The following is a 14,484-nucleotide window of genomic DNA, read 5'->3' on the forward strand; positions in this document are numbered from 1 at the left end:
GCAATTTTACCATCAGACCAGGATGGAGCCGAGCCCCAGACAACACCAGGTGCTGGAATTCAGGGGGAAGAAAGTCCTGGGACACAAATCGCTGGACACACACATACAGACATTTACAGAAGTGCACAGGCAGGCATAAGATAGTGAGCTAATCCTCATGGATGTCACAGGGCAGCGCCTCTTAAAGACACACAGCTACATAATTTGTCCACAGACAATCAGACTGAATTGTTCTATATCTAAAACTGCAGGAAGTAGCTAAGAATAACAAGTTGATATATTAAGAGAGAAAGCCATAAAGAAGAAGTATCTGCAGATTGAAGCTGGAATAAAACCATTATTATTCCCCTTCTTGCATGCAAGTTTATTCTGAGGCAACTACACAGGGACATGGACTTTATCATCTTAGTACCTGATAAGATACACACACTGTACAAATCAGCACTTCTAACTCACTGGCTGTGCACCACTTCCAGAACTGCTTCAGGACTTGTTTTAGTAACTTCTACCTTTTATTGCATTTTCTGTTGGCTTAGGAAGATCATTTCTAATGCATGAAAATGAGTCAGACAGGCCTCTATACAACTTCAAGGAGCATTACCATCTACTTACTAGTCTTATCAGAGAGATCTAAAACACACCCTCATCTACTCCCTGGTCTCTGATGTTTACTTTGCGCCAGGTCTGTACACTTTACAGGACTGGAAACAGTAACATGACATTAAATCTGGCAGGCAGATACTTCGAAGGCAAATGTCACAGTATCTGGGAATACAGAAACGAAAGAACAGAGAAAATATACAGAGCACATTTTGTAACAAATTGTGATGAAGCTGGGTTAATCTCCATTACCAAACTAGTACATCATGTCGAGGATGGTGCTGCTGTTAAAGGATTTCAAGATAATGAGAGGAGCCAGTGTGAGTGACTTTGAACGTTACAAGCCCCTAACCGCACTGGTAATATATGATAATATATTCTGCCTCAACCCATCCTGTTTCAATGTGATCAACTTAGCATCTGCTATCATGTACATAACATTCATGGTATGTAAAAGTATGGCTTGAGTTATGAAATCAGCGGCACACTTTATGTTCCTCTGGCAGAAGTCTCCTTTGCCAGACCATCCACATGCTGCGGAGCGGAGGAGGGTCTGGCTACTCCACACAGCATTCCGGGATGGGAGAAAAACATGCTCTGGTTTATTGGCATTTCTTTAAACCAGTCACAATCGTCATGTGCGACTAGACAGATAGCTGTCTCAATTTACCCTGCAGAGATCTGAGGAGCAGTTAACCATAGTCCTCATAAATCCACTGGAGTTTAAAATTCCAACACAAAGAAACGGACATCGGTGAAAAATACATGCATCCGGCAGAATTTCATGCGGTACCGGAGCAATCCCAGAAGTGGAACATCGTGGATATAGACTACTCCGGCAGTAACACAAACAAATCTATTGTGTTAATTGGAAACTATTATACTTCCTATAAGAGCCAGGTTAACTGCACTGCGTTCTGCAGGAATAAATATAATTCAAGTAGCGCATCTGAACCACTGGACAAAATTCCTGAAGGGAGTAACAGAGAGTCAGAGACTTAGAGTAAGTATCATGGTGCTCAGTCATGTTAAATGTTGAAAAATATTTTATAAAAGCTTATCATAAATACAATCAACATGTACTCCATCAAACATTTATCAAATTGAGACACACTTTGCAAATCAAGAATAGGAAAACAAGTAATGTGTTCAACAATCAAAATATCCACCATGATGAGTATTCTGTAAAAAATCAAGTATTCATACATAATATTCAGAATTCAATCTGTAAGGGTATAATTACGTAACATGCTTTGAGACTTAACATCCCTGCACATCTTGTTCCCTTCAGTGCATCCAAACCAAAGCTGTACAACAGGCGCCTTTCTCTAAAATCAATGTGAAAGTGTTTTATGATTATCTGCGCATCTTAAAGCACACTCAGTGGATATAGTACTCACTGAGCTGACTGTGCACAACAAAGACAATTGAACAGAGTCTTTCATCAGTACCTGCTTGAGCCTCTTGACCTCATGCTCTAGCTCCACCTCCCTGGTCCTGCTGTTGAAGTCCGCCAGCCCAGAGGAAGAGCTGCGACTGCGGCCCGGCCTCTCCGTCTCCAGCTTGAAGAGCTGCAAATGCTCCAGCTCTCGACGCAGGTCCTCTATCAGCTTCACACAGAGAAAGGACAGATGAACAGTGTTATATAATGCCAGTGCAGTATTTTGTAGGCGTGGGTGTTGGAGGCAGTATAATTGCAGTGAGAGAGAGATGAGTGAAAGAGAGGAAACAGAGTGAGCAGCAGAGCAAACAACCCACTCTGTGCATGTATCTGATTGCATACAATAGTCCCTCCCACCTCCTGCATGGCTTCTTTTTCTTTCTGGAACTGGTGTCTGTTCTGTCTCAGTTTGTCCATCATTTTCCTGTAAAGGTCCATCTCATCCTTCAAGCGCAAACTGGTGTCTTCCAGCTTGTCTGTCATCCTTTGCTTCTCCTGAGGAAGGACAGACATACACAAACAGTTACAGTTTAAAGTTTGTTTTGTGTAGAATCAGACAAGCACACATGCACTCAGTTATGCGATAGGCATTCCTATTTAAGGTATGCAGTCATGTGATAGACACTTTTGTATAAATACTATTAAACGACACAGATCTTTGATCAAAAGTTTTCAGTTTGCGTTTGTTCATGAAAATTCAACAAACAAGTATTTACTTATAGAGTTAATTTTATTTTCTATCTGCGTTGGTGTTATTTACATAGGTACTGTTTTAAAATAGTGGTGTGTGGTTCAGGACAGTAGAACTGTGTTGATGGAATATGGAAATAACAAAGACCTTGCATGTGAGAAAGAGAAACAGACAGTAAACTAAAGAGTTGCTCCAAATAAGAGCATCAGCTGGTGAGAGTACTCCACCGATGCACTTCTATAACATTGTCAGACTCGCAATGGGCAGTTAAAAAAAAAAAATCGATGCAGCAGAATGAAAGATAGTCTTTTATATTCCAAACGTTATTCTTCCTTGTCAAAACCTGGTGGCTGCATTACTCATTCAAGTGTGTTATGCAAGTAACAGTTAACGTAGCCTTGAGCCGCTAACCTCAAGCAGAAATGAGGAGCGAGCTACAGAGGTCTGGTAAAAACACTTCTTTCTAACTCCATACACACAGATTGTTTTTATTTTTAAACCGGTAGTCTTCCAACCCAACGCTGACTCAAGTGACATCACTTGAGTCGGTTGATCAGACTTCACGCAGCTCCCTCTGGAGCCATTAAAGGCTTCATACAACATTTTTTTCCACATATGCACTAGTACTCCCCAAGACCTGTAAACAGACTTTGATGTGTAAAATCGAAAGACAAACGAGATAAAAGAAAGCAAACATAAAAAGTAAATATGGCTTACCTCATCCAGTTTCTCTGTCTGTGATTTGAGCCGGCACAGACTAAGACTCATCTCACTGTTCTCTTCCTCCACCTGCTTAACTCTAAAAACACAAAATCCTGTACATCAGTTGACTTTTATATATAAGCTGAGTGTGTCTCTTCGTCAGCTAAGGCACCGGTTTAAGCAAACATCCACAGAATATGCTGTGGCAGCAGAGGCAACTGACTAACCCCAGGAGAAATCTGTGAGCTCTGTTTAGCAGTAGCAACATTCTGCATTTTCTCCAAACAGGCAGGCACGTCAATGTCCATATCCAGGGTATTTAGGATCCCCTGGATGATGTTCACTTTCTTCCTAATCTAAACTGTATGTCAGCATCAGAGTATACACTTTAATGAATTAATTAATTTGCATATAAACAAAAAAAACGTCTACTGTAAATATGTGTAGTATGTGTGCTTGATTATTTGTGCTTCTCACCGGTTGGTCAGCAGCTCTATCTGTGTGTTCTTGTCTCTCTCCATCTTGCTGTAGGACTCTCGGTGTCGTCTTAGCCCCTCCTGTAGAATTTGTTCTGCACGCGTCTCCTGGTCTTTCAGCTGCTCCTCGAGCTCATTAACCCTGAGATGATGAACACATCACACAAAATTATTCAATACAGTATCATAATTGAGCTGAGTGTTACTTTTTTGAAACAGTGAAAACTAAATTACACTACTAATAAACACTCTGTTGCATTACATCTACACAATTTCTCGTTTGAGGAAAGAAAACCTTCAACAATGAGAAGTTACAGAGAATAATCTGTATAATATGATACTGGGCCGGTCATATATTTGTTCTAAAACAAATTGTGTATTTCAGAAAGAAAGTTTTCTCTCACAAAATGGCCACTGTAACAACTTCTGTTACCTGTGCACCAGATGTGTGTTCTCCTGCTTCAGCTTGGACTTGAGATCACCGTTCATCATAATATCATTCTCGAGTTCTGCCACCTTCTTTTCCAGAGAAGTCACCTGATAGAAATAGAGACAGTTTACTAAAACCTGAATTTGCACCATATATGTAAAAGTAATCAAATGTGACGACGATGCTTAGGGATTTAAGATGTATGCTAAACTCTGGCCAGTGTAAAAAGTAGGAAATATCACTCAATAAAACAAGAAATATCACATTGGCACTGAACAACACTTTTCAGACTTCTTAAAAGTAATTGTGCAACTCCCAAGGTTTTAAAGGCTTAAAAATGATAACCCTATTCTTTGAATTTGCAGACGTAAGGGGAATCCTGACAGGGTTCATCCTATGAATTAGCATTCTCAACTTAAGCTGTGCATCCACCAGAAACAAGTTTTTTTTTGCTGTGATTTTTAGTGCCAAGAGCGTAAAAAAAAGGCTGAAGGTGAGATATATTAAATCTTTCATGAGTTTTCAGTGGTCACACAGAAACAGGAAGAGTTATTATTACTTCCCACAAGAGCTTAGGTAAATAAAGGTCTGCTGACACAGATCAACATATGGACAATCACAATTGCACACACAAAAAGACACAAACACATTCATACCTTCTCATTAATATCAATGTCACAGGAGTCAATGCTGTCTCGGAAAAGGTCTTCCGTGCTGCCATTACTGCTGCTCAAGTTGCTGTTGTGAAGCAGCTGCCTGCTCAAACACATAGAGACACACAAACTTTAAGAATCTTCCCGGAATAGAGCCAGGTAGGGACCAGCTGGTTCTGAGTCTCACACACACACACACACACACACACACACACACACACACACACACACACACACACACACACACACACACACACACACACACACACACACACACACACACACACACACACACCTCTTTTTTTTTCCTCTGATGAAAATAACTTGAGAACAGCAAGCTTCTGATCCATTACTGAGATTAGTTATATGGAGAGGAAAGGAGATAAGAGGAGGAAAGAGGGGAGGAGGAAAGAGTCGAAGAAGAACAGATAAAGAGAGCAATAAAGTGGAAGAAGTAATCAAACCAGACAGAGAGGACAGTGGAAGGAACAAGGGGAGAGAGCCAAAGCTTATATTGAATACATAGATCAGGTCTGACGGGCCATTTTCACTCTGTCACTATAATTCAGTTACTGTGGGTGGGTATAGGACAAAACCCTCAACACAAAAAATTTCACTCAGTACAGACCAACTGGCCATGAAGAGGGATACATGGCTGACACTGAAAAACTGAAGTCCAAACTCTTTTTTTCCTCAACTCTGGAACAAAAGCAAAATATTTTACAGCACGCCTGGTTTTAGATCAGATTATTTCCATCCAGATGTTGTGCGTTTTCTCTGAATGACCAATTACTAATTAACTGGCGGTTAGAGCACAATGGCCGGGCAGTAATCTTGCTGTGTGTGGTGGTTTGTGTGCCTATGTCAACAAAAAGAGCAAACACACGTGCAGCACAGGCTGTATAATGCATAAACATACACAGTACAAGTGAGTGACCTTCCCTGTGGACACACACACACACACACACACACACACACACACACACACACACACACACACACACACACACACACACACACACACACACACACACACACACACACACACACACACACACACACACACACACACACAGGTGAGTGGCTTACCTTCCAAAGGCAGTGCTGGTGATTTTCCTGTTGGGGCTACAAATGGAAAAACAAAATGACAGACATTTTTATTACAGTGAATTGCCACGGATATGTCTGGACTTGCACTTCAACAATGCACTGGCACTAACTGCTGATGTCAAATAAGATTTTGGCAATTCAGTGTGACAGACATGCAGGAGAGAGAGAGAGAGAGAGAGAGAGAGAGAGAGAGAGAGAGAGAGAGAGAGAGAGAGAGACTGAAGGACATGTCAATGATAACACAATTTCACTCCTGGTTCAGTTGAGCGGGGGTTTCTGTCAGCTCAGCAACTGTCTCAGGGGGACAAAAGCCCAAAGACTCTTTCAGTCTGATGTGTCTGTCTGTGCTGGGCTTCACATTGGATTAACAAAAATGAGCAGACTTATTGTGGGGGCACGGAAATGACAGTTGATGTAGACTGACTAACTAACACGATCACAGACTCCTGGTAAAAATGAATACAGTAGTAGAATATACAGTAAGACAACAGGAGCGCTGTCCCTAACTCTATAAAAGCAGTTTATTCTGTGCAAATAAAGAAATGTATCACTGTTGCATCCATGTGAAACAGCTTTGCGCACGTTTCTATCTGTGTCGTGTCAACCCAAATTTGTTAGCTACTAATGATTTAGAGGTTGTAGTCGATCATGTCATATACAATTCTCACAACTAAGATTTTCTTGAATTCACTCATTCTGCTTCAGCAGTACTGTTCTCGTCACGCAAACTGCGAAGAACCTCAAAAGCATTAGCTTATTCAAAACTCTTACTTTTTGGTAACAGATTGGTATCTCAAGAAACTTGATATTGAACTTGGCTTTACCAAGAAATAACTGACATGCGTGTCTAAAAGGCTGATCTTCCAGGTGGATCCTCTCAACTTTGCTTCATTCAGATGAAGCAAAGTTTTACAGAGGGTCAATAATCCTGTGCAGTGGTGTAGTCTAATGTATTGTAGTGGGTATACTGCACTGTATTGGCCAGAATCTGCCTTCCCCCCAGGGAAGTTTTGAGAAATACTTTTATTTAGCCTATGCAAAGAAGAAAAACACAGATGACAAAATATATCAAAAATATAATGGAAAGTATGTTGTTGCGTGTCATTGGGCATTTTTAAGTGGGTATATGGAAATCCTGGAGCTTTCTTAGTGGGTATACTGTGTATACTTGTGTATCACGTAGACTACACCACTGATCCTGTGTGACAAACCAATTGCCCTGCAGCTGAGGTTTCACTTAACCTAATGTCCTCTTTGAAGAAGTCTAAAGGGACTAAAGTGTAGAGCAGAAGTTCTGCTCGCAATTTATCTTTAATCTCTGAACTTTCATCTGCCCAATATGCAGTCAATTATTAATTAACATTTTTGTATGAAAGTGCTCTTATGTACAAACTATACTTTTACTATAATTAAAAGTTAAACATTTCACGTTATGGTTTTACATTGTTAGAAATACGAACAGTGCATTTTTAAGGTCATGCTAAAAACCCTAGCACCATTCCTTTGCTCCCACACACAGGTATTCTTAAAAGTGAATGCACAGTGAGATATACTGCACTAGACAGAGAATATTTCAGAAGAATACATACATACTAATATTGCCTATATTTGTCAGTGAGAGCAATTATGTTTGGTTTTACATGGACTGGTTTGTGAGATTGCATGTATGTCTTTCCCATCTATGTATGACCCATTTTGAAATTAACCAAACCCCACCCACTAATTTCATGAGTTATTACCCTTGCCTCAGTGTGGCCAATTTAATTTAATTAATTGTGTGTAAAGGAGCTTGACATGCAAAAGTGATCCTTTAAATACTGTATGCTGCTTAGTAGCAAAAGCCCCTTTCTGTCCATTCTGAATCCATTTAGTCTTGCCTAAAATCCTTCATTCTTTGGACTGAGATATATATATATATATATATATATATATATATATATATATATATATATATATATATATATATATATATATATATATATATATATGTTGCCTTTTTAAACAGTTTCATATTTACCCTTCTCTATCAAAATCCATTCCCACCACCATCCTATTCAGTCTTTATCCACTTTCAACGAGCTCACTCCATTCAAAGTAATTTCTCCAATCAATTTAGTTTCATTCTATAACTCCTCTTTCATTATTCATAAGAGGAAAGCTTAGGTCTAATTAGGAGAGACTTGTTCGATTATAGAGCCGTATTTCTTTCTTAGGAGAAATCCTGCAGAGTCAGCTGTGAGTCCAAGTTACATAGAAAAAAGTGACTTCACAGTTCACACAGTACTCAAAAAAAATATTCTACAACATTCAGTGTTCTCAAATAACTATATGTATGTGTATATGTGTGTGTGTGTGTGTGTGTGTGTGTGTGTGTGTGTGTGTGTGTGTGTGTGTGTGTGTGTGTGTGCGCGCTCGCACTTGTGTCACCACGGATTAGGTTTCCAATAATAGATTCCCTATTACAATGGTTGATGAGGTAAGCACAGGAGTGACAGCCTTATATAACAATCAATTAGTGTTTGTGTGTGTGCTTGTGTGTGTGTGTGCATGTGAATGATGATAATGTGTTTGTCTGTGCATGAAACAGGAGGAGGAACACTTAAAACATACTCTTATTAAATGATACTAAAAAAGAGCACACAAAGCAAACAGTGACCTCTGAGTCAACCTCACCAGTTCAATGTGAGTGACCAATACACTTCAAATCCCTCTGTGTGTCCCTGTACAATACACATAATACAGTAGCTGACATTTGTTTCTGTCTCACATTAAAACAGCGTGGTGTATAGCTCCTGTCATTAATAATTAAGTTATTGTCTTTTAATAGACCATGGTTGTGTCTAAAAATGACCTGCTGGGATAATTAACGCTAATTTCTCACAGGAATAGATACCTTTTTCAATGTATGGAAGCATGTACTGTATTTCTGCTACAGTATACTGTATTTCAGCATGTGGAGTCATATTAGGTTTACAGTCAGAATAACAATGTGGTGGTCAGCTGGAAAGGGTTGAGGGAAGGAAAAAACAGCGTAGAAATAGCTCACAAATTTTTTATTGACGTTGTACTAACAACTGGCATTTGGTGGGTGTAGATCTTGTGTAACAGTGTGTGTGTGTGTGTGTGTGTGTACACTATGCATGTGTGTGTCCTACCTGTTAGCCTTGAGGTTTTTGAGGCGAACCTCCAGGTCATTTAGCAGGTTGACCTTTTTGCTGCACTGAGAACAGTAGACATCCATCAGTTCACCGGTGTAATGCTGACGCACCTTGCGAGGAGTCTGGCCCGCACTGTAAACACACACAGAGACAAATGCAGTATTTAACTGCCGATACACTGAGAAAGACTACGAAAGCAGAATATATGACCATTTGAGTCTGTAGAAAAGTAAGGGTTAATATAAAACCATGTAGCCTGTGCCAAGACTCCTAGAAAATGGATTTGGCTGTCCGCTATATAATACAGCAATACAAGTTGAAACTGAAACAGAGAGAAAGAGATGTTAAAGATTGAGAAGGAGAGAAAGAATAAAGTTCTGACCATCTATGAGATGATCCATATTTTCTAAGACAAATCCTGCTACAAAGGAACTCAGTAATAGCACTTTGTCTGGAATAATTGTATTTAGATCCAGAAATGTAACTTGCAATCTCATCTTAGTTTATTGTGTTACAGTATGTTGTGAAGGTGCCGACGCTTAAAGCAAGACAGCAAAACAATCACTCATTACCAGATCTTTTGCCAAAATAAGGAGAAGCCATAATGCATACATGTACCCTGATTTCATGATAGTTTCCAATAACTCCCCCAAATCCCATTATTTAGTTCTCAAAATCTCACCCTCAAAAACTTTTTATACCAAAACGTGCAAGTGTACCTTCAACCCACTTTGTACTGTAGTTATTCAAACTTCTTTCCCATGCTGAGCTGTCTAAAACTTCTTGCAAATCTGGGCCTCATTTTGAATTTAAATCTCCATGCCAACTCCATTTGGTGAGTTTTGTCTGCTTGGTATGCGTGGAAGGAGCATGGAGCAGTATTGCCACTCTATCAGCCCGGGAGACTTAATCCCATTAAACACAAGCCTTTGATGAATATTAATGTGGCCTTAAGGGCAAGAATCCTAAAACTACACTTCTACAGTCAAGACTCAGAATAATATGAGTCAGGTAATGATTCTGCAGAGTGGAGCCTCAAGTCCATAATAGTTAACAGAGTTTCAGCTACAGAAACTGGTCAGTGTCTTTATCATAACTTAACCTTCAAACAAACAGCAAAGAAGCCTAGGCACAACTGAAATGTATAATGATCTGCACGGCCACCAAACACTTGCCACTGGGCCTGGGAAGAATGCTATGATTCATCAAGAAAGCTGAATAATAATTATAGAAATTCATAGGCTAATTAAGGCTATTTTTGCAGTAACTACCTTGACCTTGCCTCTGTACTTTCTCCAAATCACTCCCTGTCACGCCCAAAACAACAAGATACTAATTTTGAACTGAAGTAGTCCATTGGTACAAAAGGTCATCAACTGTCATCCACTTAGCTACACAATAGGAAGTAATTCCTATTACTTTTGCAACAAGCTGACTTGGGTAAGAAACAAAAACGTTCAGAGTTTGAGAGAGGATTTAACAGAACAAATGTTTCTTTGGAGGAAGTAGGGGAGAAACCTAAACTATGCATTTTAAAATCCAAATGTTTGACTTTTATTGTGGTCGCGACACCAAAAATGCACACCGCCACCATGTTGACCATTCCACAATATTTGCGTATAAAACATTCTACTGTCAATATGGAAATTATTGGCAGGGGTGGTAAGCCACTTGATTGTAATCCATCTTGTCTCGTAGTTAGTAGATGACAGTCTAAACAATATCCACACCTGTTTAATATTTAGATTTCACTGTGTTAAATAGCACCTAGAACATTAATGTGCATTGTTATGATGTTAACAAAGATGGTCATCATTTAAGGTTAGGTGGCACAAGGTGGCATTTTTGGGAGGCTTCATTAATGGATCATTGTGGTGGCTATGGTATACAATGTTGAAGTTTAGTGCCGATACCAAAATTGTACTTTATTCCAGTACCTTACTAATGTCACCTCAGCATTTAAACATGAAGAACAATGTCTCACAATGTATCTCTCTCTAACACTCTCTTACCTAGAGGGAACAGATGAGCCGAGGTCAGAGTACCCGTTGGTCCGAGTCTCGTCTTCCGGGCAGGGGCTGCTGGGAGTGAAGTCCGGTTCCTCCCCTTCTCCGTAGTCCTCAAACTGCTCCTCGTTCAGAGAAGCGGAGGAACGTGTTGATAGGTCAGAGGTCACTGAGATGCTGGTCTGACCACACCTGAGGAAAAAGAGTGGGGGGGTGGGGAGTCATACTTACTTACACTCTGCATTCATTATCTTCATTTTGAGTGGTGAATTAAAACAAAGGCACTCCATAAGTAGTAGTAGAATTACAGAATTTGTTTCAGATTTCGATCTGAAAGTAATGATGACACATGATTACAAAGTAGCCCCTGGTATCATGTACTTTTATTTGAGTTCAGAGGATATCTTTTCCCCAAAATATCAACTGTTGATACATTTTACAGAAGAAGTAGTGGAGAGAGGTTCTACTGTGAATACAGAACTTTGGCCTTTATTTGAAAATATTGTTTTTATATTTTTAGTTTGACAGAGAATCTAAGAGAGTCAAATTGAGAAAACAGCAGTGATAACCATTAGGTGAAAAGAAACAGACATCTGTCCCCATGAATGAAGCTCTTTACTGTATGCAGCACTGGAACATGGAGCATCACTGAATGTAGACTGAAATATGATTTAGAGACAGTGAGACAGACAGTAAAGCAGTAAAAAAAAGATGGAACAACGCTTACTTCTCCCCAGAGAAAAAGAGATCCCCCAGTGCGTCTTCCTTGTCTCCAGGTCTGATCAGCCCGTCAAAGGTGTCTGACCCTTGGGTGCTTTCCACTGCACTGTCTCTGTCCGATTCCCTCTCCCTGGCCTCGTCTGCAACCTCTTCCTCAGGCTCCTCCACCTCTCCTGGAAACAGCTGGCGCTCAGGGACGGGGTCAGGATAGGCCCGTGTGCACATGATGACCGGACAAAGCCGCTCCTCCTCACCACCCTGGAGCATGATGGGAAGAAAGGCAAAGATAGAGAGGAAGGGGGGTGAGAGTGAGTTTATACACACATTTACAGACACTGGCCTGCAGAAACAGAGATTGAGTGAGGCTGTTTTGGGGATCACAGTGATGTTGCCAAATCCTTCTTAGTGAAAATCTTGCAACCACAACTGACTCTTTGCACTGATAGCGTTATTTCCGTTACCAATTTTTTCTATTGCATGCAAACATAAATCCACTTCATTTAAACAAAACAAAAAAGACGCTCCAGATGCTAGCAGCTTATGCAGCATGACTTGTTATTGTGCAGATTCAACAAAATGTAAAGAAATACAGAGTAAAAAAACAATCACAAATTATTTAGTAGTTATACAGCATAACAAATCAGCTAATTCACTGACACCAACTCACCTGTAGGCATACAGGCAAATAATTCAAAGAACTTTTAAATTATGTAAAAAAAACAAAATTCTAATGAAAACTTTTTCAGATCTTTGATTATATCAGTGACATGCCACACGGTGGAGAAATATTCATCTCTCTCCAAAATACATCCAAACATCTTGGAAATGTATAATTTTTAGACAATGGAAGACCTCTGAAATTCATTAAAATGGTATTAATTTGTTTTTAGTTTTAGGAGAGCTGTTCACAAATCATGGTTGTTTGCGAATATTAACACTTGTGGATTCTGGGTTAGGCTGGATTTCCCATTTAGTAAATTCCTTCACTGCGGGAATGGTCTTAAGGTCACATAGGGGGGTCTGAAGGGCTAGAAAAGGTGAAAGGGCAACAGGTCAAAGGTCACAGGTCCTGCTCCATTTAGTTTCACTCTTCAACGGCTCAAATCTAGTCTAATGCAAGAGAGAGAACAAGGACTTATCTCAGCGTGACTGAACAGCTGAGAGCATGAAGGAGGAGGTGATCAGACAGGAGGGAGAGAGAGCAGGGTGAGTAACACGTTAGGTGGTGAGTGACAGAAAGGTGGAGGGGGAGTGAAAAAGGCATGAATGGCAGTATGGATGGAGGTGGGGAGGAAGAAAAAGCATAGAAGAGAAAAACACAGCTAACAAGCATGGAGAAGAAAAAGGGGGCATAAGGAACAAAGCCAAGAAGGATTGCAAAGGAAATAGCAGTACAGTGTGATGGCGAGATTAGACGAGAGAGTGAGAGAGCTGTGAAGAAAGATACAGGAGGTGTCTAGATGAAGGATGCAACAAAAAGCTACTATCTGTATCTATGTCACAAAACTATATGTAGTCAAATTTATACTAGAAGTGAGCAGGGCCTACACTAAAAAACTGTTAGAAAATATCTAGTGAGTGTAAAAGTCTGTATCTATAACAAACAAAAAAACTTAAAATGTAACCTAAATAATTAAATAAGTCACGACTTGCATTGGATGTGAATATAGTGGAAACAGAGCTTTTTGACAGTGTGAAAATACGAGTCAAAATTGAGATGGTCTGTAAATAACTAATATTACTGCAAGTGTTTAGAGCCAATTATGTGTACATATCCAAATAATATATTCATATTTGTTTACATCCCTATCCCATACACAACCAAACACACACACAAACCTGCATGCCTGTGTACAACAAGTACCCATTGAACCTATAAACTGAGGCTCTGTACTGTTACAAAGAGTCACTATGGGGTCTGGAGCTGAGTCACGAGAAAAAAAGGAAGGATAAAGATCTCTTTAGCATTCCTATGGACCAGTCTCCTTTTTCCCCTGCAGCAGAAAAAATGAACAGTGTGATGCCACTGTCCACTACAACAATTTGAAGAAATGAACAAGCAAACACAGCGTTGCACTCGATCTGCGGAAAAGAGACAAAGAGTTTTTTTCATATGTAGTGCTAGCTCACCTAATATAAACAAATAATGGTAGAAAAACCAGTCAAAATACAGAACTAAACTTCTCAATAAGGGTTGAAAAGATGACAAATCCTGCTTATACAATACATTTACGTTAAATTATCCCTTCATTGGCAGAGTAACACATTTTCTAGTTGATGAAGCGATATTATGTTATTTATACCTTCATTTTCATTAACTTCATCATGCCCATGCTACAATAATACAATATACCTAGTAGAGGCTGTAGTTAATAATATCAAAGTATTTAAAGAGCTTTCCTTTTCCTCTGCTCAGGTGAACGTGTGTCAGCATTCTTTGACTCACTCTGTGTGTGTGTGTGTGTGTGTGTGTGTGTTTACTGTATGCCTCTCTCTG

General features: G+C 39.7%; 1 protein-coding gene across 2 annotated transcripts in view; it reads right to left on the reverse strand.

Annotated features, from left to right (window-relative positions):
• Positions 1-14,484, reverse strand: part of rab11fip4b (RAB11 family interacting protein 4 (class II) b) — a 28,103-nt gene that overhangs the window by 3,889 nt on the left and 9,730 nt on the right. Inside the window, exons 2-12 of one of the 2 annotated variants that reach the window (XM_039797366.1) lie at positions 11,995-12,245; positions 11,274-11,459; positions 9,259-9,393; positions 6,083-6,118; positions 4,997-5,096; positions 4,344-4,447; positions 3,912-4,052; positions 3,450-3,531; positions 2,399-2,536; positions 2,052-2,210; positions 11-91 (exon numbers count right to left, since the gene is read on the reverse strand). In XM_039797366.1, the coding sequence (XP_039653300.1) occupies positions 11-91; positions 2,052-2,210; positions 2,399-2,536; positions 3,450-3,531; positions 3,912-4,052; positions 4,344-4,447; positions 4,997-5,096; positions 6,083-6,118; positions 9,259-9,393; positions 11,274-11,459; positions 11,995-12,245 (1,413 nt within the window). The remainder of the gene's footprint in view (positions 1-10; positions 92-2,051; positions 2,211-2,398; positions 2,537-3,449; positions 3,532-3,911; positions 4,053-4,343; positions 4,448-4,996; positions 5,097-6,082; positions 6,119-9,258; positions 9,394-11,273; positions 11,460-11,994; positions 12,246-14,484) is intronic. The other variant, XM_039797373.1, reaches the window with a different exon arrangement.

Source organism: Perca fluviatilis, chromosome 1 (assembly GCF_010015445.1).
Source record: "Perca fluviatilis chromosome 1, GENO_Pfluv_1.0, whole genome shotgun sequence".
Taxonomy (NCBI): domain Eukaryota; kingdom Metazoa; phylum Chordata; class Actinopteri; order Perciformes; family Percidae; genus Perca; species Perca fluviatilis.